Here is a 22,585-nt window from a genome sequence, read left to right on the forward strand (position 1 = left end):
TCGGCAGTGAAATCATCCACACCAGTCAGCCACGGTTCCCACACTGTCAAAAGACAGCATGACCACTCAGCAGAATAAAGTTCACCCCTGGCCACTGGTGTCAGCTGATGGGACTACAGCTGGCCCATCTGATACCTGCTGCTGCCGCCAATAACAGCAGGTGTGGCAGCAAGCTGCCAGCTTCAACAAGGCTGGTTATCAAGAATAGAGACTGTGCTAGTGGGGATCTCACTGAGGTCATAGCAGTTCAGCCTAGCAGGGAATTCAGCCTCAGCGACCAGAGGTAACCGCGATGACACGTCAATCACTGAGGCTGCGCTTGCAGTTCAGTCAGTGGTTCTCAGCCTGGACGGTTGCATGTTGGCACAATCCAGGTTGAAAACGGTTTTTGCCACCAGACATTGATTATGGCAGAGGTGAGGGATATTTTTCTATTTGTTTTATTACAGGAGAACAAGGGCATCGGTGTAGTTAGGTGTCAGGTGACCAAATAAAAAAAGATTAAAACTTGTTTTATTTCTAATAAACTAAGGACTTTATTCTGGCTGTGTCTTACCACATAACTATAGGATTAGTAGTGGATAGGTGTCTTAGTGTACCGTTTCACATAGCAACACACCAGTGATCCCAACAACGATACAACCTGGTAAGGATTTCTGGTGCGTTACTACATGATTGCTACATGGCCATAAAACAGGCAGACCTCCCCAACGACGCAGCAGTGATTCAGCGATCCGTGTAACGACCTTTGCGGTCGTTAGGACCTTGTCACAGCAGCGATTCTGACTCCTGCCTGCATCCATGATTTCTGAGTCGCTAATGAGGTCGCTCATGAGGTCGCTCGTCTGTCAAACAGTGATGCGTGCTGGCCAGCGGAACACCAGCGATCAATAAATGGCCCAGGACATTCGAGCACGATCAGGGACATCGCAGCAGGGGGCTGGCGAGGTCGCTGTTGCATCACAAAATTGGTGACGTTTCAGCCATCTCGCCATGTGAGATGGGGACTTTATAAACACCCCTCCATTACCAAGCCATGGGCTTGATGTCACCTGACAATACAAAGGTGACATCAACCCCACTTGCCACCAATACAGGGCAAGTGGGAAGTTCTGGGAAAAAGTGCAAGAACTGGCACATCTAATAGATGTGCCTTTTTCTGGGTGGTCATGGGCTGCTATTTTTAGGCCGTGAGGAGGGGGGGTGGTCAATATCCATGGTCCCTTACCAGGCTTAGAATACTAGCCCCCAGCTGTCTGCTTTAGCAAGGCAGGCTGTCAAATTGGGGGGGGGGACCCCACACTTAAATTGATCCGAGCGATCATGCTGTCTGTTGACAGGTTGGGAACTACAGCTCAGAACAGCGGCGATAATTTCACTGCCGATCAGAAGTGGTGTTTGCTGCGCTGTCATGCACATGGCAGCGTGGCAAACACCATGTTTGTGCCCCTCATTTGAGTGATAGGGGTCCAGGTGTGGGTACTGTTCTGGTACCCAAACCTGAACGTTTTGTAACTGTTCGGCTGAACCAACACTTCCAGGGGTCTGCTCATCTGTATTAGCGAATTATAAAGGCCCTTCAATTAACTTGGAGGAGTGCAGAATTAAGAGCCAATATCTTAAGGGAGCGTGCTTTTGCCTGACTGACAATATTGTTTTATTGTAGAATTTAGGTCCAATTTTTTTTTCTCAACCGATCACAGGGAACTTGCCTCCTTGCAGCGCATCCTGCGACTTGACATTTTGAAGTAGTGCTCACTCAGTCCATCCTGGCTTAGCAAGTCCTGAGTGCAGGCTTGAAGTAGTGCCCTCACAGATTTCTCAGATTCGAACACCAAGTACACATACCCTACAGGAGAGAAATGGCGTTACAAACACGAACAAGAAGGAGGTCAATTGAAATTAAATGTCTAAATCATACAACAGGCAACAGCTGAATATTTCTTTAAAATTATAAAGAGTTAGTTTCTAGACAATTTGTATCCATGAGGCAGCTACTGAAACAAGTGTGACTTTTGTAGCCTTAACCAAGTCTCCATATGCTCAGTTAGGGCATATGCTAGAGGTAGTTGCCTGATTAATGGTTGATTTGAGCCAGTTGAGTGACTATGCCATTAACTGTCTAGGATGGTATTGTCACTAGGCTAAGATTAAGATTGTTACTTATGGGATCTCACTAATCCTGAGAAGGGGCCACAGCATAAATTCTTCACTGCAGAAAGGAAATAAAAACCCACACCACAGCAGCACCAGCTTGTAGATCAAATTTCATTGCCACCGTTCATTATAAAGAAAGCAGACTAGCTTCAGTCTGTAATGAGACTAAAGTAGAGCAATAGGCCAGATTGGATCTTTACATAAAAATGCTCAAGAGTGGAGGAATTTGTAACTAAGCAAATTGCAAAGTAGCTTGTCTTTACAAGCACTTTACAATTTTAATGAGATTAACCCTGTAACAGACAAGACAAACCACACAACACTCACGTTTTAGTGTTTAGGATGCAGGGTCATCATTTGTCCCAATTATTGACCAGTCATGGGAAGTGCCAATTAAAGGGTTATTTTTAAAAGTTAAGAGCATGCCTCTGCTCCATTCAAGATGTGGCTTTGCTGAGTCAGTTTATTAGCACCTAGTTTTTGGGATTGCTGGGGGTCTGTTGTCAGCCTCCAGCAGTCAGCAAATGGGGAATGAAGTTAAGAATTTTGCTTTATTATATGAAGTGCAAGCACTACCATGTTCAGCTATTGCAGCCCTTACACTAACCTGCTTTGTAATTATTAATTCTGCAACTGTCCCATCACCATGTCACCAGCTATTTGTCACATGTAAGCCAGTCCACCAGTGCACACCCAGGAAGTGCTAGAATAAAAATTTGATCCTACCATCTTTGCATTACCTTTAGGCATATTACCTTTAGGAGGACAACGGGGATGTTTTCCATCCTTACCAGGCCACTCAACACTCAGACCACCAAACACACGGAATGTGTTTATTAATCCAGCTGGAAAGTAAAAGTTGTGCTTTAGTTTAACACACTCCCATCAATTATCCTATTAATATAGTGCTATCATTGTATAGCATTGAGCAATTTTAATTACATTTTGCCTTTCTACCCAGCTAATTCTTCCATTAGGTGAGACATGACCAGAAGAATTAGCTGGGTAGAAAGGGAAAATTAGCAAGTATAATATGATTGCAGTACATCAAGATATAAACATTGATGACTGCTTCTTTAATTGATATGCCTGTAAATGTTTCAAAGATTTACAAGAAACATTGATTACAGACAAGATAAGTGGCCTAAAAAAAAAAAAAAAAAAAGTTGTGAACTGCAACTCAGGTGCACTTGACCCATCCATGTACTAGATTATCTGGCCATACAAATGAAGGTAGTGTCCCTGAAGGCATCTGCTGATCACTGGGCTGGCCTTCACAGAATCTTCAGTACATGTGCAGCTTATGAGCATGCACAGCAGTATACTGGCTCAGTGTCAACTGAACCAGTACACCAGCTTTTGGTATGATCTGCCAGGGTCACAACCCATATGTCTGACAGTCTGCAGCACATAAGGTAGTAGCCAAGGAAGATGCTTAGTAACTGAAAGTTTGCTCTTGTAAACGCAAGTATTCATGTCTTGTCAAAGTGGTGATTGTGTGAGCTTACTTTCTGTAATGTCCCATGGCACACCACCAAGAAACACTTTGCAGGAATATACTGGATTTTTGTAGTTACGAGGTGGCAGCTGGCCACTCCATGTGCATGTAGCTTCATTTACAGCTGTAAGAAAAAATAAAATTACACTTTGTTACCATATGCCTGAAGAGTGATTAAAAGGATAAATGCAGTTTAAAGGGAACCAGTCACCATGAAAATCCACTCTAAACTGCAGGTTTTAATGTTCTAGAGCAAAAGGGGCTGAGCAGATTGATAGTTGGGCATGGGCAAGAAAATATAATCTTTATTTAATTCTCTGCTCTTTCTGGGATTTAAGGCCAGTGGGTGGTTTCATCAGTGGGCCCACCTTTCTACAAGAGCACATACAGATAGTCACTTAAACTGAAAAAATACAGAAAAAAATACAGAAAAATCAGGTTAAAATTAAACAGGTTATCCAGAATCATCTTCTCAAACTGTCATAACATGCTGCCTGCAGATGGGTCAGCATTTTCATGCTGACAGGTTCCCTTTAATATGATGGCATCAATCTGCTCAGCTTCTGCTCTATATGGTTGTGAGAAGTCATTCAGCATAACCCATGTTTTAAATAAAATGCAATTCTTCATGGGATTTTTGGTCTAGCGGGTAGTCCCATGAGTGGCTGACCGCTTTTTTTTGCGGTACAATTGTGTGTACAAAGGATGTACACTGGATTGAAAGTTCAAGTAAACAGATAAAACAGATCACTTACCCCCTGATGCATCTCTGCAAACCATCCCCCCCCCCCCCCCCCCCTTCCTTCACTGGTCATGTGGTACTGCTTATTAAAGTCATGAATATGCACATATTCATGACTTTAATGAGCAGTACCACATGACCAATGAAGGAAAGGAGACCATGGGAGAAGTGGGGGAGCTCCAGAGACGGTGCCAGGAGGGGGTAAGTATATCCAATATTCACCTGTCCCCAGTCCATTGCTGCTCGCTGCTGTCTGCCACGTCCTCTGTCAGTGACGTTCAGGCAGAAGAGGGCGCGATTACGTGGTTAGTGTGCGCCGCGTCCTCTGCTGCCTGAACAGTCACTGACAGAGGATGTGGCAGACAGTGATGGACCGGGGACAGGTGATTATCTCAGGTGCCGGGTCCTAATCCAGCAGTGACACCGGCACCTGGCCCCCATAGCATGCCAGTGTCCATGCCTGCTCAGGACCTGACACCTGGCCCCCAGGGACAAGAGTATGTCTTTATTTGCAGCAGCTTCAGCAAATGAGGCATAATCTATGGAGCATCATATGGGGCCATTATTAACCTTTGTGCAGCATTATATGGGGTGTATTTTGTATGGAGCGTCTTATGGGCTCATCATGAACTGTATGGAGCATTATATGGGGCTCCTGATTCAATATGGATGTTGAAGAACATTTAACCTACTGATGTCTCAATTTTACCTTTATTGGTATCTATGTTTGTTTATGAAATTTACCAGTAGCTGCTGCATTTTCCACCCTAGGCTTATACACGAGTCAATAAGTTTTCCATGTTTTTTGTGGCAAAGTTAGGGGGGAGGGGGTCGGCTTATACACAAGTGTAAAGACTAGAGTAAATTTGAAAGACTTGTAGGTGGAGTGACCAAGAGTAACAGGTCAAGGTGTGTTAAAACATTTGTGTCTAATTTTCCAGTGTTTCTGGAGAAACTCATGTCATTATCATACAATGCTGTAAATAAAACCAAATACCGGCTGAGTGGGGTTTACTAAAGTGAAAAGTGTCAGGAGTGTGCACAGTAATCTAGAGTGTCAGGTTGGCGGTGTTATACGGATTACAACGATATCTTGGTTGATGAAATCTGCCTTGTGGTTGCTTTATTTGTACTTTCCAGTTCATGAAATTCTTAAATTCTTGTGCTCTGACAGCCTGGGTGGGTGGTCTTGTGGTGCGCTGCTTATAAGCCCATGCAGATGCATATGACAGGTCACTCATCCTTCAATGACCTGCTTCTTATTTTACATAATGTATATGTGGCTATTGTGAGGGGCCTGTTTCACACTTCCGTTTTTGTGTCCTCCAAACGGATCTGTTTCCGTTTTTTTGACGGAAACTGATGCAAACGGATCCGTTTTTTTAAAAACGGATCCGTTTTTTTGACGGATCCGCGGTAACCGTAATGGAAGTCTATGGGACAAAAAAAACGGATCCTGCAAAAAATGGCGGATCCGTTTTTTTACGGAAAACAACGGATTGACGGATTTGAAAAAACGGAAGTGTGAAACAGGCCTTAGAAGAATTTACATCCAGCAAAATGGCACAGGCATCTGCACAGTAGCATCCTTCACTGATAGATGCTACCAAGCAAGTGTTGCTGCCATTTTATTGTGCCCACTTTTTCCCCATCCAGCAAATTGTCGCTGGTGGTACATCACTTGCTGACAGATGCTGCAGTGCCATTTTGTTGGGGGGGGGGGGGGGGGGGAGAATTTGCAGCAGCAAGACGGTGGTTGCACCATTTTGCTGGATATATTTTTTAAGCCTCACAATAGCCAACATTGTATGCATCAATAATATCAATATATGCATTGTGTAAACTAGGGGGACAGATGAATACATAAGCAGAGCACCACATGAAGACACCACCCCAGAGCACATTAACTGCAAATATTACACCACAAGATGGATTTCATCAACCAAGGCATCATTGTAATCCGTATAATGGTGCTGACCTGAAACGGTAGGTTACTGTGCACAATCCTGCTGACAGGCTCCCTTAAATAGAAGAAACTTTAATGTTAACTACTGGTTTTATGGAGGAAAAAAGTTACATTTTAAAGCTCCCACAGCAAGTGCTGTAGTTTAAACATTTAAAAGTTAACATTTACTTACAGGCCAAACATATTGAAGTACAGATTAGCACAAAACTCTTACCTGCTGCCTGTCTGTGCAGGCGTGCCTCCCTTTCAATGCTGAATGGATCATCAGCAGTGTCAAGCAAATCCCATGATGGCCATACAGACGTACCAGTCCATCTTTTTGACAATCCTATGGGGGAAGCAGTGGCTGCTGCTAGAGCAGCATGATCTGGATCAAGCCTTGAGCCAATAGCCAGCTTTAGAGGGTCTCGTGAAACTCCGCTCCCCAATGGGAGAAAGGGTAGAGGTGGAGAAATACGCAGACTAGACTGTAAATCAAGATAAGTTTGTTAAACAGTTGCACTGCTGCAGATAATTTAATCCATACGCATATATCTGAAATCCAGTGCTGGTTACATAAAAGAATGTCTACACAAACAGTCACTTAAATCTTTTCATATCAAGTGTTGTCACACTGTTCCGAGCCATAGTATTCAGCATCAACAGTATGCTTACAATCAAGTCGGAGAGGTGGTCCGAGCCAGAGCTGAATCCACTAGTGTCAGAGTCAGAAGGGCTGCTAGAACGAGAGTCCAAAATTGATCGGCTGTCCAGTCGTGAGTTGCGAAGCAGTGGGGAAGGGTACTTATCCACCAAGTCTGAGCCAATTGGATCCAAGGGTAAGAAGCCCAGAGGTGGAGGCTTACCCAAAGGATTGTGGAGTAGGTTGAAAACTAAGAAAGAAATTTTTTTCAACACAATTGTACAGTATGATCCTTAAAATTCAACACCTTGCTTTATCAGGATCTACAGTGTAGCAAACTAAGTCACATAAAAGGAGTTTTGCTTGACTGACATGTTAAAAGCTGCATACAAGCCACCACCCACTTTTGGGAAAGCTAGAAGCCTGAACACACTGGATATCAGAATTGTACGCTTTAGGTCTCTGCAGTATTTGTTTCTGGGATTGGCATTGATGTTCCAGAGGATACGTTTTGCTAAATCACTGCCAGGTTTTCGCTACCCTGAGAGCAGATATCTCCAATTCCAACAATGCATCATTTTACTGGGTGGCTTATTTTTAAGTTTAACCCCTTAATGACCCCAGCTTTTTTCAGTTGTGTTTGTTTTTCGCTCCCCTTCTTCCCAGAGCCATAACCTATAACTTATTATTCTGTCAATATGGCTGTGTGAGGGCTTATTTGTGGGACATGTACTTTTTGAAAGACACCATTGGTTTTACCATGTCGTGTGTTCGAAAACTGGAAGATTCCAAGTGCGGTGAAATTGCAATCTCACATGTTTCCTGTTTGGCTTTTTTGCTAGGTTCACTAAATGCTAAAACTGACCTGCCATTACACCAAACACATCTAGGTTCTCTTATCCCAAGTGGTGAAAAAAATTCCAAAGTTTGCTTAAAAAAAACAAAAAAACCCACCACACCATTTTGATATTCATAGAGTTTCCATTTTTTGTGATCTGGAGTTGGGTGAGGGCTTAGTTTGCGTGCCGAGCTGACGTTTATGGATACCATTTATGTGCAGATACAATCTTGATCGCCCGTTACTGCATTTTAATGCAATGTTGCGGCGACCAAAAAAAAAAAAAAAAAAAATGTAATTCTGGAGTTATGATTTTTTTTCCCCCCCACTACGCTGTTTAGCGATCAGGTTAACCCTTTTATTGATCGGGCGATTCTGAACGAGCCAATAACAAATCACATGCACATATTGGGTATTTTATTTTGAATGGGGCGAAGGGGGTGATTTAATCTTTTTTTCCATATTTAAAGTTTAATTGACATGCTTCAATAGCCTCCATGGGAGACTAGAAGCTGCCACAACCTGATCGGCTCTGCTTCAGATAGGCGATGAGCAGATCGCCTATGCTGAATTACTGCATTGCTATGAGTGCCAACCGGGTGGCGCTCATAGCAATCCGGCATCAACCATAGAGGTCTCCAGGAGACCTCAGGTTGTTTGCCAACACATTGCTGAGCCCTGGTCACATGACAGGGTTAAGAAATACACACATTTGTGGCCCGAAGAGCTTGTTAAATGCCGCTGTCAGGCTTTGAGTGTGGCATTTAATTAGTTAATAGGCGCAGTTGGATTGCGATTCTAAAACAGCCGCCATGTCCCGGCTTTGATGCAGGCTCACTGCATGAGCCCTCAATGCAGGGGGATCTGACCTCAGACATACTATCCCACCTGAGGTCAGAAAGGGGTTAGTCAAAACTATTTGAGCTGCTGATCAGTTTCTGAATGCTGCACTCTTGCACTCTTATAGCCTACTACATACACTATGCATAAGCCAAGAGCAGTCAGTGAAAGGGAGGATGTGGTTGGACTGCATGTCAGCCCCTGGTGTTATCTAGTTTCTGGTCTGATATCAGGAGCGTAGCCTGCTCCCAGCTGCTAGTAGCAACCAGCCTTCTAGTATCAGGGAGTAGGTCACAGTCCATGATGTGATGCAATGTACCACAAGGGGGGAGAAGAGACTGTTAAGAGTATGTTCACACTGGACTTTTTTTGCCACTTTGCCAATTTTCAGCAGCTTCTTACAGTACCAGCAAAGCCTATCAGTTTTCAAAAATCACACTCGTCAGGATTGTGCTTTGCTGCAGTTTTTTTTGCCAAAGCATGTCATTTTCATCCATTGACTTGCATGGATGGTGAAAAAACATTGCAAATACGCATGTAGACTTTATTTTGCAGCATATTTGCTGCAGAGAAGTCAAGGACAGGAGGATGTGACCAGTAAGCTCTGCTATGTCTAGATGGCAGGCTGCATTACGCTTCCATACAGCCTGTCATCCGCATAGACACTGAGCAGCGGATCCGAACCCCATTCGCTTGAATGGGGGGGCCTGACAATACAAGGTTTGCCACGCTGTCATGTGCAAGACAGCATGGCAACCACCACTTAGTGGTGAAACCATCCCTGCCAGTCAGAGAGCTGTGGTTCCCACGCTGTCTAAAGACAGCATGAGCCAGCTGCTGTGATTAGAGGTAGAGAGTTTCTCCAGCCACTGGTGGCAGCTGATGGGACTACTGCAGCTAACAGTGAGCAGGAGCAGCTGATGGGAGTATTCAGGTGGCCCCTGCGCAAAAAAAAAAAAAAAAAAAATGTTCACCATATTTGATAACCAGTCAGAACTCACAGCTGGGAGGCTGCAACAGTCAGCTTCAGCAAGGCTGGTTATGGCATGGGGACCCCTCTACTCTTGATATTTTATATTTAATTAAAGTTAAGCTTTTTTGACAACCAGCCAAGCTGAAGCATACAGCGAGGACTGGTTCTCAGGCTGATAAGGGGCCATGGATATTGCAATCGCAGCAGCTCATTCATGAGTGGTTCTCAGCCTGGACGGTTGCATCTTGGCACCATCCAGGTTGAAAGCAGTTTATCCCCTAGACATGGATTACAGCGTGGGACATGGTTTATTTTATTTCTCTTGCAGGAGACAGTTGTGGAATGGGAGAGATTGTAAGTATGGTATAACTAAGATTTATTAAAGGAGTCTCATTCTTTCAATTAAAAAGGACATTCTTGGTGTTTTTATACAATATAACTATGGGGTTAGTAATGGGGGAAGTCTTATAGATGCCTCTCCATTAGTAACCTCTGGGCTTGATGTCATGTGACAATACAGATGTGACCATCAGTGCCTCCTCCCCCCCTCCCCTCACTTGCCACCGCTACAGGGCAAGTGGGAATAGTGCGGCCAAGTGCCGGAGTTCACATCTTACAGATGTGCCCTTTCTGGGGCAGCTGAGCGTGGATTTCTCGCCGGGGGGAGGGGGGGTGGGTGCATGGGAATATCCATGGCCCCTTCCTAGGCTATTAATATTAGCCAACAGCTGTCTGCTTAGGCTATGCTGATTATAGGGGACCCCCATGTCTTTTGGGGGTGGTCCAACATTTTAATAGTCAGTAAAGGCTGTGTAAACAGCTGTGAGCAAATAGCCTGGGAAGCTCCAGGGGTATTACCCCTTCCCAGTGTGAAGTACAGTATTCAGATGTATGGGACATCTTGTTCTCCAGACTTTGTGCTTGCGACACCCATTTTGTGGTTTACAAGTTAAATTTTGTAACTTAACTAGATGAAAGTTCACGGTTGTTATGAAGCCAGACTGTTCCAGCTTGTACAAGATATGAGACACTGAAGAATGTGCTATAGTTCCATTTACTACGTCATGCAGCTAGGGACATATTCTGATTTTCTTGCAATACTATTGGCTTATAAAAGTAAATGTATTACGACGATGTTATTGGTAGCTATGTACTTTGCATAATTAAGAAAAATACTATAAAGAGGTGACAAAATAAACAGGCTTAGTGATCTGCCTTGATCCTCCCATACAGAGACCCGTCTCCGTCTGGTCATTTCCAGTTGCTAGCAACGCCCCGTGGATTAATTTGAAAGTCACTTGGTCAACTGTGAAGGGTTAATTTAGCCCTCCCTCAAGAGCTACCTCAGTTTGGCGCCCAACATGGGGCCCCCAAATAGGGACGCCTGTTATGATTGGGTCACCGAGGAGGAAAGCAAGACCAAGCTAAGCCACAGAAAACGAGAGGTTGGTAACTAAGTGGATTGCAGACCCCTGATCCTATCCACACAACTAGCAGTAGCCGTGGAGCACACCCACGATGATCCTAGACGCCTCGACACAGCCGGAGAACTAAATAAGCCTAAAGCAAGGAAGGGGAAATCTAAAACTGCCCCAGAGCAGACCCCAAACATTGTCAGTGAGACAAGATGAAGACACAAATGCAGGTAGGAAAATAAACTGAGCGAACGATGGGGCCCACACTAACTAGACAGGACAGAAAAGGAAAGACACTGTCTGCAATCACACAAGAAACCCTGCAAAAAATGCCCAAAACATCTTATAGAAAAATACTGAAGTCACTAGACTTTGCCCACTATATCAGCACTCTGGTATATTCTGAAAGCAGAGCAAAAAGGCCAATCTAAGGGGCAAAAACATACTGACAAGCAGTAACAAGGATGGAAATTCAGCATAGCCGGAGCTGGCTGAACACAAAACCAGATCAGATGAACAATAGCAAAAGAACACTTAGCTGAGCATGGAGGACTGAGCTGGAAACTAAGACCTCAGGAAAAAAAAAAACAAAAAAAAAAACCCACCAGCAGGGATAGAGGGAGTCAGCTGTCTTAAATCCAGTCAGAAACTCCAGATCTCCAGGTCATCCTCCTCATTATCAGGTAGCAGGCCTCTGTTAATTACATCAGCTCCATTACCTCCAGTAACCACCAGAGGGAGCCCAGAAAGAACTCAGGACCCCTCTGTCAATATAACCAGCTCCACTAGTAACCAGAGGTTGGCCAGAAAGCAAATTCACAACAGTACCCCCCTCCTCCCGTCTCCACCTCCCAGTGTGACTTGAGACTCGTCTGCCCCTCCCACGCCCTCCGGGTTAAAGCGGAGCAGTATAGTGCTGGCCGGGGTCCTCCAGTTAGTTCCCCAGCTCCCTCTTTTCTCACCACGCTGCTGGCCACGTGCGTCAGAGGGGGCGGGCTCCCGACTGGATGTGACGTCGGAGCACTTGATTCACGTCCTCCAGCATTTCCCAGGATGGGGACGCGCGCTGGCACCCAGTGCATGGGGACATAATGGCGGCAGGGGTCGGACGAGACTTCCTCCCACGGGACCAGGAGGAAGGAGGGGCACGAAGCTACCAACGCTGCGACGCCCATATAAGGGTGCTACGGACCCCAGGTAAGCGCAGTGTCTCTGTACTAGAGTGCTGACATGGACTGACAACCCTCAACTGCAGAGCCCAGCGTTCCCCCTCCTACTGTGAGTAGCAGGGCCGGTCCCGTCCCTTATCTGTCAGACCTGGTGGCATGGGTCTGAACAAGCCTCTCTTCTTGCAAGAGGGCAAGGCCTCTGCCCCAAGAAACCCCCGTAAATGTGGTATCTGTGGTGCCAGGTTCCTTTCTGATAAGCTATGCCAACCTTGTACGCAAGACATTCTGCACACCGAGCAGCCCTCCCTGTTTGACCGCATAAAAACCTCTCATTAGACAGGAGGTTCAGACCTCCATGGTGGCCCAGACCCCGGTGACCCAGGGTCTCAATAGACCTAAGGGACGCTTATTACCATGTCCCAATTCATCCAGATCACTGGGAGATCCTGAGGTTCGCGATCTACCAAGATCAGGGGATCATCCATCTCCAGTTCAACACCCTCCCGTTTGGCGTATCCCCAGCACCAAGGGTATTTACGAAAATTATGAGGGAAGCAGTCGTTTCTACCCATCTTCAGGGAATATGCATTGTTCCATATTTAGACGATCTGCTCATTGTTGCTCCATTAGTATCCTGGCTGAACCAGGATGTATCAAAGATCCTGCAGATGCTCGAATCCCTAGGTTGGATACTGAATCTCCAGAAGTCAGACCTTCATCCTTCCCCAAGGAAAAAATTCCTGGGGATCCTCTTAAGATTCAGAAGAGAGGGCGTCCTTTCTTCAAGGATCATCAGACCTTCGTCAGAATAGCCGGGTCAGAACAAAGCGCACCAGCTGAGGGATGCCATGTCTATCCTGGGTTCCCTGACATCGTGTTTCCAGGCGGTATCCTGGGCACAGGCGAGTCCTCCAGTCATACGTCCTGATAAACACAAGGAAGTATTAGAACAATCTGTCAGAAAGGATTCCACTTCCAGGACACGTAAAAAAAAAAAAAAAAAAAAATCCGCCCTCTTGTGGTGGCCGAGTTACTGGCACTTGAGACGAGGAATAAGCTGGGACCAGCTTCCTCAGAAAATACTGTGTACTGATGCCAGTCTGAGAGGTTGGGGAGCCATGGTGGAGGAGTCTTACTTCCAGGGACAATGGTCCCAGCGCATAAAAACCAGATCCTCAAATCTAAGGGAATTGAAGGCAGTGGAAGAAGTACCAAAAGCCACATCATCCCTTGTCTAGAACCATCATGTTCGGATATATTCCGACAACATAACCACAGTAGCATATCTCAGACACCAGGGGGGCACGAAGTACGCCAGTTTGAAGGCTGTGGCAGCAAGAATCTTCCTCTGGGCAGAAAAGCACCCATTATCCATCTCTGCGGTACACCTGAATGGGTCGAAAACATCCAGGCGGACTTCCTAAGCAGGAAGGACGTCCATCTGGGAGAGTGGTGTCTGAATCAGGAGGTCTTCCAGTTTCTGACCTCGAGATGGGGAGACCCAGAAGTCGACCTGTTTGCGAATGCGCAAAACCGACAACCTATTTCTCCCTCAGTCCCACGTACGGAGCCCGGGGGACAGATACGTTCACCCATCCGTTGGTCTTCAGACTGGCCTACGCTTTTCCAGCAATCCCTATGCTGGCAAAGATGCTGCAGAAGATCAGACAAGGTCATGACAATCCTGGTGGCTCCAATGTGGCCAGGATGGAGCTGGTACAGTGCCCTATTGGACATGGCCCTGGAAGGTTCCTTGCTTCTACCCCAAAAGACCAACCTCCTTTTCCAGGGTCCCTTACTGCACCCAAACCCCAGCAAACCGAGTCTAGCAGCTTGGTTATTGAGGCCAACATTCTGAAGGCCAAAGGGCTATCAGATGAAGTAATCCGGACCCTTCAAAAAAGTAGAAAGTTGATAAATGCCATATGACAAAAAATGGAAGTAATTCTCTTCCTGGTGTCTTCCTGAGGTGCCTGACCCCTTCCATACCAATATTGCCCAGGTCCTAGATTTTCTGCAGAAAGGGTTAGAGCTAGGACTTACTCCAAGCACTCTAAGGGTACAGGTATCTGCCCTTAGTTCCTTTTTTGACCAGGACCTGGCCAGGCACCGTTGGGTTAAACAATTCATGACCGCTGCAAACAGAATACGGCCTACACTCCCTACCCGGGTTCCCCCCTGGGTTCTTAATATAGTGCTGGATAGCCTAACAGGCCCAATTTGAGCCCCTGTCGGAAATTTCATTGAGAATCTTCACACTCAAAACAGTTTCTCGTAGCAATCACCACTGCTAGGCGAGTAGGGGAACTACAGGAACCATACCTCCTGCTCAACTCGGACAGTATAGTACTGCGCCTAGACCCCTACTTTATGAAAGTCTGACACCACTTTGGGCATAGAGGTCAGGATATCGTGTTGCCCTCATTTTGCCCAAATCCTTCCAATACAAAGGAAGAAAAGTTCCACACCCTGGATGTCCGCAGGGTGGTTCTCCATTATTTTTTTTTCCATAAACGTGTTTATTCTTTTCAAAATAAGGTACAACAATCCAGAAATACACATATGAATACACCAGAATATACAGACAGGTAAGATACAACATTGTGAGGGACAAAACAAGCTTATAATCCTAGACATCTCAAATCAGACACATCAGTTCTCCATTATCTTAAACTAACCAAGGACTGGAGAATCGACCAGAACCTGTTCATTCAATATTCAGGACGGAACAGGGGAAAGAAGGCAGCAAAAAACACGATAGCAAGCTGGATCAAGCAGTTAATCTACCTGGCAGATTCATTAAGAGATCTCTCTCCTTCCGAGATGCTGAAGGCCCACTCCACTCGATCAGTCGCTACATCATGGGCAGCAAGAGGTAACACATCTTTGGAGCAGATATGCAGAGCTGCCACCTGGTCCTCTGTACACACCTTTACCAGACACTACAGACTGAATTTTTATAGGGATCTAACATTTGGCAGATGCATTCTGCAAGCTGTGGTCCCTCCCTAAAAAATTAGTGCTGGTATAACTCCAAGGTGACTGGAGAAAATAGAATTAGACTTACCGGTAATTCGGTTTCTAGAAACCTTCTACGACAGCACTAATTTCCCTCCCTACTTAACACCTTCACTGGATTCCTGCTCTGGCAGTAACTATTCATGCTAGTATGTCCAGAAAAAACACTGGAGGTAGCAGGAAGGGGAGGGTTATTTAACCTCTTTGTTTCCTGTCCCCCATTAGGGAAAGGAGACACCCTCCAAGGTGACCGTCGTGGAAGGTTCCTAGAAACCGAATTACTGGTAAGTCTAATTCTATTATTAGCATGAATGTCAGAAGCAGAGACCCAAGAATTATCCTCCTGGCCATAACCCTTCCATTTGACCAAGTACTGGAGTCTCCTTCTAGCCAAACAAGAATACAATATTTTCTCTACCTCATATTCCACGTTGCCTTTAACCAATACAGGATCAAGAGGTGCCGCCATAGGAACTACTGGCTCCACAAACCTCTTCAGAGATTTATGAAACACATTATGGATCTTAAATGTAACTGGAAGAGCCAAATAAGAAACAGGATTAAGAATCTCCAAAATCTTATAAGGTCCAATGAATCTTGGCTTGAACTTTGGAGATGCAAACTTCATCATTCTTTGACAACCAAACCATATCACCCACTTTAAACCGGGGACAAATGGTCCTATGCCGGTTGGAAAACAGTTGGGTCTTTTCCTGAGAGGGACAACTTATCTACCACTTGGTCCCAAATCTGCTGCATTCTCTCTACCACAGCATCCACACTTGGGCAGGTCGAAGATTCCACTTGCCATGAAGAAAATAGAGGATGAAACCCAAAAGAAAAAAGGCGACAAAGTGGCAGAACTAGCTCTATTGTTTAGCGCAAATCCGGCCAAGGGCAAAAATGAGACCCAGTCATCCTGATCAGCAGATATGAAACATCTCAACTAGGACTCCAAAGTCTGGTTTGCTCTCAGTCTGCCCATAGAGGATGAAACGCAGAGGAGAAAGATAACTGAATTCCTAGTTTGGAACAAAAAGCTCTCCAAAATCTGGAAACAAACTGGACTCCTCCGTCCGACACAATGTTCTCAGGAATCCCATGCAACCGAACCAACTGTTGTAAAAACAAGGGCACCAACTCTGAAGATGGCAACTTTGGGAGTGGTACAAGATGGATCATCATAGAAAATCTATCAGAAATCACACAGATAAGTCATTCTGAGAGACAGGAAGATCAGAAATAAAATCCATTGAGATATGGGTCCATGGCCTCGGGCACCGGCAGGGGCATCAAACCACTAGAACGAGAACAGGGTTTAGACCGAGAACAAGTCCCACAGGACTGCACAAAATTACTGACACCACAAGGTAAGGAAGGCCACCAAAAAGACCGACTCACCAAATCTCTGGTACCAAAAATACCTGGATGACCAGCCAACTCGGAGCAATGAATTTCAGACATTACTCTTCCTCCACTGATCAGGGACATTCAATTTTCCCATAGGGCAATGTTCAGGTTTGTCCTCCTGAAATTCCTCCAGGGCACGTCTCAAATCGGGTGAGATGGTGGAAAGAACTACCCCCTCATTTAAAATGGTAGTAAGCTCAGTCACAATAAGAGAATCCGCAGAGAAACTCCTAGAAAGGGCGTCCGCCTTGACATTTAGTGCCCGGAAGAAAAAAAAAAAACCCCACAAAATTAAACCACGTGAAGAACAAGGCCCACCTAGTCTGTCTAGGATTCAAGTATTTGGCTGATTCAAGATAAATCAATTTCTTGCGGTCGGTGAGGACCACAACTTGATGTCTAGCTCCCTCCAACCAATGTCTCCACTCTTCAAATCCCCATTTCATGGCCAACAATTCCCAATTCCCCACGTCAGTTACGTTCAGATGGGAAGAATGCGAGAAAAGAAGGCACAGGGATTCATTTTAGAAGTCCCTGGATCTTTTTGGGACAAAACGGCTCCTGCACCAATCTCAGAAGCATCTACCTCCACCTGAAATGGGAGTCATCAGGTTGCTGTAGAACCGGAGCAGAAGTGAAACTCCGCTTAAGCTCCTGAAATGCCGAGACTGCCTCTGGAGACCAATTCACCACATCAGCGCCCTTTTTGGTCAGATCTGTCAGTGGTTTGACAATACCAGAAAAATTACTTATAACATTTACGATAGATATGAGCAAAACCCAGAAACTTCTGGAGAGCCTGCAAAGAAGTGGGCTGAACCCAATCAAATGGCCTGTACCTTAGCAGGGTCCATTTCAATAGTTGACGGGGGACAAAATTAATCCCAAAAATGAAATCCTCTGTACACCAAAGAGGCACTACAATCCCTTAACATACAGGGAAATTTTCCCTCAAAATCCAGAAAACAGTCCAGACATGTTCCACATGAGAATCCCAATCACTGGAAAAGATCAAAATATCATCCAGATAAACGATCAAAAACTTACCCACAAAATCCCGGAATATATCGTTCATAAAAGATTGGAAGACAGAAGGGGCATTAGTGAGCCCAAAAAAGCATCAGGTACTCAAAATGTCCCTCCGTATTAAACGCCATCTTCCTTTCATCCCCGTGCTTGATGCGAATAAGATACACCCCCCTGAGGTCAAGCTTGGTAAACCAGCAGGCACTTTTAACTCTGGAAAATAAATCAGAAATCAGGGGTAACGGGTACTGATATTTAACAGTGATTTTGTTAAGGGAACGATGGTCAATACAAGGCCTTAATGAACCATCTTTCTTGGCCACAAAACAAAAACCAGCACCTAAAGGTGAAGAGGATGGTCTAATATGACCATTCTCCAATGACTCCTTGATATAAGATCGCGTAGCATCATGTTCAGGTACCGATAAGTTGAAAAGCTGACACTTGGGAAAATAACACCCGGGCATTAACTCAATTGCACAGTCATAACTCCTGTGAGGAGGCAAAGACACAGACTTAATCTCACTAAATACATTAGAAAAATCAGCCAAATAATCAGGAATATCACAAGACTGAGGAGAGGTGGAGAAAACAGGAGTGTCACTAAGAACACACTGACAACCCCAACTCACCATAGATTCAATCCAAAACAGGATTAGGAGTTTACAACCAGGAAAAACCCAGAATAGTATCAAGCAAATTGTGCAACACCACAAATTTACAATTTTCTTGGTGGTCCGGGGCGACCCGCATCACCTGGGTCCAAAACTGGGGTTTATTCACCGCCAAAGGAGTAGCATCAATACCCCTCAAAGGGATAGGAGTCCGCAGGGGTATCATGGGAAAACTACAACGTTTAGCAAAGTCTAAATCCATCAGATTCAAAGCTGCTCCTGAATCTATAAAAGCCTTAGCGGAAAATGTAGACAAGGAGCAAATCAGTAATTGCCAAAAGGAACTTAGGTTGTACACTGCCCACAGCAAATGTGTGTGCAAAACGTTTCTCGTTTAGGGCAGACAGATCGTATGAGGGGCGTCTCCACAAAAAACACAGCTTAATAGCATTAGGTTCATCATACAACCCCAAGGCTTGGGAAAAAAAAAAAAAAAAAAGGGAAAAAAAAAAAAAGGGTCCACATTAGTCAGAATAGGATTTTCAGGTGACAGAAAAAGCCCAATCCTGAGGATCGCCACGCAGCAAGGAGATGACAATTTTAACCTGCTGCACAGAGCTCCCCGATGGGTTAGGCTTCAAGGCAAGAAATAATTTACAATTATTCTTAAAATTCAAAAGTTTAGACCGATCCCAGAAAAACACATCAGGAGTAGGGATTTTTGGTTCGACAGTAGGTGATTGCGTGAGATAGGCGGAAATTCCCCGCACTTCAGCAGCCAGTAGCTCATCACGATCAGACAATTGCTTAATCTCCATTAAAGAAAAAATCCTCCTATGGCCCCTGAGAAAAAGGAAAAACATACATACACATATATACTCTGTTATGATTGGGTCACCGAGGACAAAAGCAAGACCAAGCTAAGCCACAGAAAACCAGAGAGGTTGGTAGCCAAGCGGATTGCAGACCCCTGATCCTATCCACACAACTAGCAGTAGCCGTGGAGTGTACCTACGATGATCCTAGACGCCTCGACACAGCCAGAGAACTAAGCCTAAAGCAAGAAAGGGGAAACCTAAACTGCCCCAGAGCAGACCCCAAAGGAATAAATAGCCCCCAAACAGTCAGTGAGATAAGATGAAAACACAGATGCAGGTAGGAAAATAGACTGAGCAAATGGGGCCCACACTAGACAGGACAGGAAAGATTGTCTGCAATCACAAAAAACCCTGCAAAAAATGCCGAAAACATCTTATAGAAAAATACTGAAGTCACTAGACTTCACCCACTATCAGCACTCTGGTATATCCTGAAAGCGGAGCAAAGAGAGGCCAATCTAATAAGGGACAAAAACAAACTGGCACAAGCAGTAACATAAGGATGGAAATTCAGCACAGCCCCAACCAGAGCTGGCTGAACACACAGAACTGAAATAGACAAAGCCACATAAAATGTGAATAGCAAAACACTTAGTTTCCAGCTCAGTCCCTGCATGCTCAGCTAAGACCTCAGGAGGCAGGGGAAAAAAAAAAAAAAAAAAAAAAAAAACCCACCAGCAGGGATAGAGGGAGTCAGCTGTCTTAAATCCAGTCAGAAACTCCAGATCTCCAGTCATCCTCCTCATGATCAGGTGGCAGGCCTCTGTTAATTAGATCAGCTCCATTACCTCCAGTAACCACGAGAGCAGGGCTGTGGAGTCAGAGCTCATTTTGGTGGAGTCGGTATAAAATGGTCCGACTCCTAAAATATATAATAAATTGGGTACAGTAGTTCAATGCAGAATGTGCTGAATATTTTTTTTTTTTTTTTTTACAGGAATTTGGGAAAGTTATGGAACGTCCTATAAATGACTGTTCTATTCCTGATCTAAGGCTACATTCACACACAGCTTTTTTGAGTATACGTTTCAGTTGCAAAGGCAGATCAGCTTTTTAAAAAAAAAAAAAAACTGCATCACCTGAAAGGTTTTTGAGCTCATAGCTAATGTTTTCAATAGCAAAAGCAGATTAGAAATCTGCTCTATTTATCCATTTCTGTCTATCCATATCATATCTGTACCAAAAAGAATGAAAGCCAGATAGCACACAGACTAACTTTTTTCACCAGTCAGGTACACTTCATAGCTGCCCAAAAGGACGCCCAGGACAGGCATTGCTCGTCTTCAGTAACACATCAATTGATAGTTGGAATAAATGGACTACATTCACCACCACATCTTAAGGTGCAGGCTTTATTTTCAAGTGTAGGGGTGTGCAGTATGAGCTTCTGCCGCCCCCCCAGGTTTGATCCTGGCTACGCCCATAGTGTGAATGTAGCCTGAGGATCTAGGCTTTATCTTAGCCGAGATAAGTCAGTGTGACATACATACATACACACACACACCAAACCAAAAGTTTGGACACCTTCTCAAAGCATTTTCTTTATTTTCATGACTATGAAAATTGTAGATTCACTCTTAAGGCATCAAAACTATGAAATACATGTGGAATTATATAACAAAAAAGTGTTAAACAACTGAAAATACTGTATGTCTTATATTCTAGATTCTTCAAAGTAGCCACCTTTTGCTTTGATTTCTGCTTTGCACACTCTTGATGAGCTTCAAGAGGTAGTCACCGGAAATGGTTTTCACTTCACAGGTGTGCCCTGTCAGGTTTAATAAGTGGGATTTCTTGCCTTATAAATGAGGTTGGGACCATCAGTTGTGTTGCGCAGAAGTCTGGTGGATACACAGGTGATAGTCCTACTGAATAGACTGTTAGAATTTGTATTATGGCAAGAAAAAAAGCAGCTAGAGAAAAACGAGTGGCCATCATTACTTTAAGAAATGAAGGTCAGTCAGTCCGAAAAATTGGGAAAACTTTGAAAGTGTCCCCAAGTGCAGTGGCAAAAAACACCAAGCGCTACAAAGAAACTGGCTCACATGAGGACCGCCCCAGGAAAGGAAGACCAAGAGTCACCTCTGCTGCAGAGGTTAAGTTCATCCTAGCCACCAGCCTCAGAAATCACAGGTTAACAGCAGCTCAGATTAGAGAGACTAGGTCAATGCCACAGTTCTAGCAGCAGACAGTTGTTTCACACTTTGTTAGTTATATAATTCCACATTGTTTTGATGCCTTCAGAGTGAATCTACAATTTTCATAGTCATGAAAATAAAGAAGACTCTTTGAATGAGAAGGTGTGTCCAAACTTTGGTCTGTGCCGTATGTAATTGATATTATACAGTGTATTACATATTTACAATTTGTTACAGTTTGTGTTCTAAAGTTGTATTTCAATAAATTGGTATTATGTTCTAATTATCTTGATTATTGGATCATAGAAATGATTAAATGTCTGACGTTCACATTGTACTACAATAAATTTTCACTTAAATATAAGCAATATATGTGGGAGTCGAAGTGGTGGAGTCAGAGTTGGAGTCGCGGAAATTGAGGAGTCAGAGTTGGAGTCGCAGGTTTGGCTTACCAACTCCACAGCCCTGCATGAGAGGGAGCCCAGAAAGAACTCGCGACCCCTCTGTCAATATAAGCAGCTCCACTACCTTCACTAGTAACCAGATTTAGGCCAGAAAGCGAATTCAGATGCCTCTGCTCCTGGGAGGACAAGACAAAGGTGCTGGAAAATTGGGACTGATCATCCCCCATGACAACCACGGTAAGTTGGCAGTTCTACTGTTCAGACTGACAGTTGGTGTGGTTTTCCTGTGCTTGTTGCTACAAAGGATCTGAGGTTTGTCCTTGATGGTGGGGTGATTCTTGGGTGGAATTATACAGGTGCCATCCCGTTGGGGGCCCAGTGCTCAAACCATACCTCATAAGGGACAGACACCCCAGATTGACCAGTGATTGTGACTACAGTCAAAATATCCTGAAATCCTGATCACTGTTAAGAGTCAGGTGTGGTGATGTGATCGAAGATTGGGTAGGATACGCAATATATAAACATATATTTTTCTCTCTAGAGGTGTCCGGAGGGTTAGTCTGAGACGCCCTCCTCCTTTCTTCGAGTACTGCGTTGAATTTTGGGTATCCCAGAGGGGGACTGACCCTGTGGAACAGACTGAACAGCTGCTCCAGTACTGTGCACAAGTGAAGTAAGGAAATTTAGCTCTAAAGGTGAGAATCCATGGAAGAAAAAGCAGAATTTTGTGGCTTGGCACATTGTGTGACTAAGGCCTCTTTCACACGTCATTTTTGCATCAGTTCAAATCCGCCAAAAAGTTAGAAAAGCGGATCCGTTCTTAAAGAGAGAGAGAGAGAGAGAGAGAGAGAGAGAGAGAGAGAGAGAGAGAGAG

General features: G+C 44.6%; 1 protein-coding gene across 1 annotated transcript in view; it reads right to left on the reverse strand.

Annotated features, from left to right (window-relative positions):
• CPEB1 (cytoplasmic polyadenylation element binding protein 1) overlaps positions 1-22,585 on the reverse strand; it is a 112,582-nt gene that overhangs the window by 15,026 nt on the left and 74,971 nt on the right. The window contains exons 4-8 of the mRNA XM_073579563.1: positions 7,018-7,235; positions 6,578-6,830; positions 3,666-3,779; positions 2,898-3,002; positions 1,713-1,849 (exon numbers count right to left, since the gene is read on the reverse strand). Coding sequence (XP_073435664.1) covers positions 1,713-1,849; positions 2,898-3,002; positions 3,666-3,779; positions 6,578-6,830; positions 7,018-7,235 — 827 coding nt within the window. The remainder of the gene's footprint in view (positions 1-1,712; positions 1,850-2,897; positions 3,003-3,665; positions 3,780-6,577; positions 6,831-7,017; positions 7,236-22,585) is intronic.

Source organism: Dendrobates tinctorius, unplaced genomic scaffold (genome assembly GCF_039654945.1).
Source record: "Dendrobates tinctorius isolate UK_male_01 unplaced genomic scaffold, ASM3965494v1 ptg000062l, whole genome shotgun sequence".
NCBI lineage: Eukaryota > Metazoa > Chordata > Amphibia > Anura > Dendrobatidae > Dendrobates > Dendrobates tinctorius.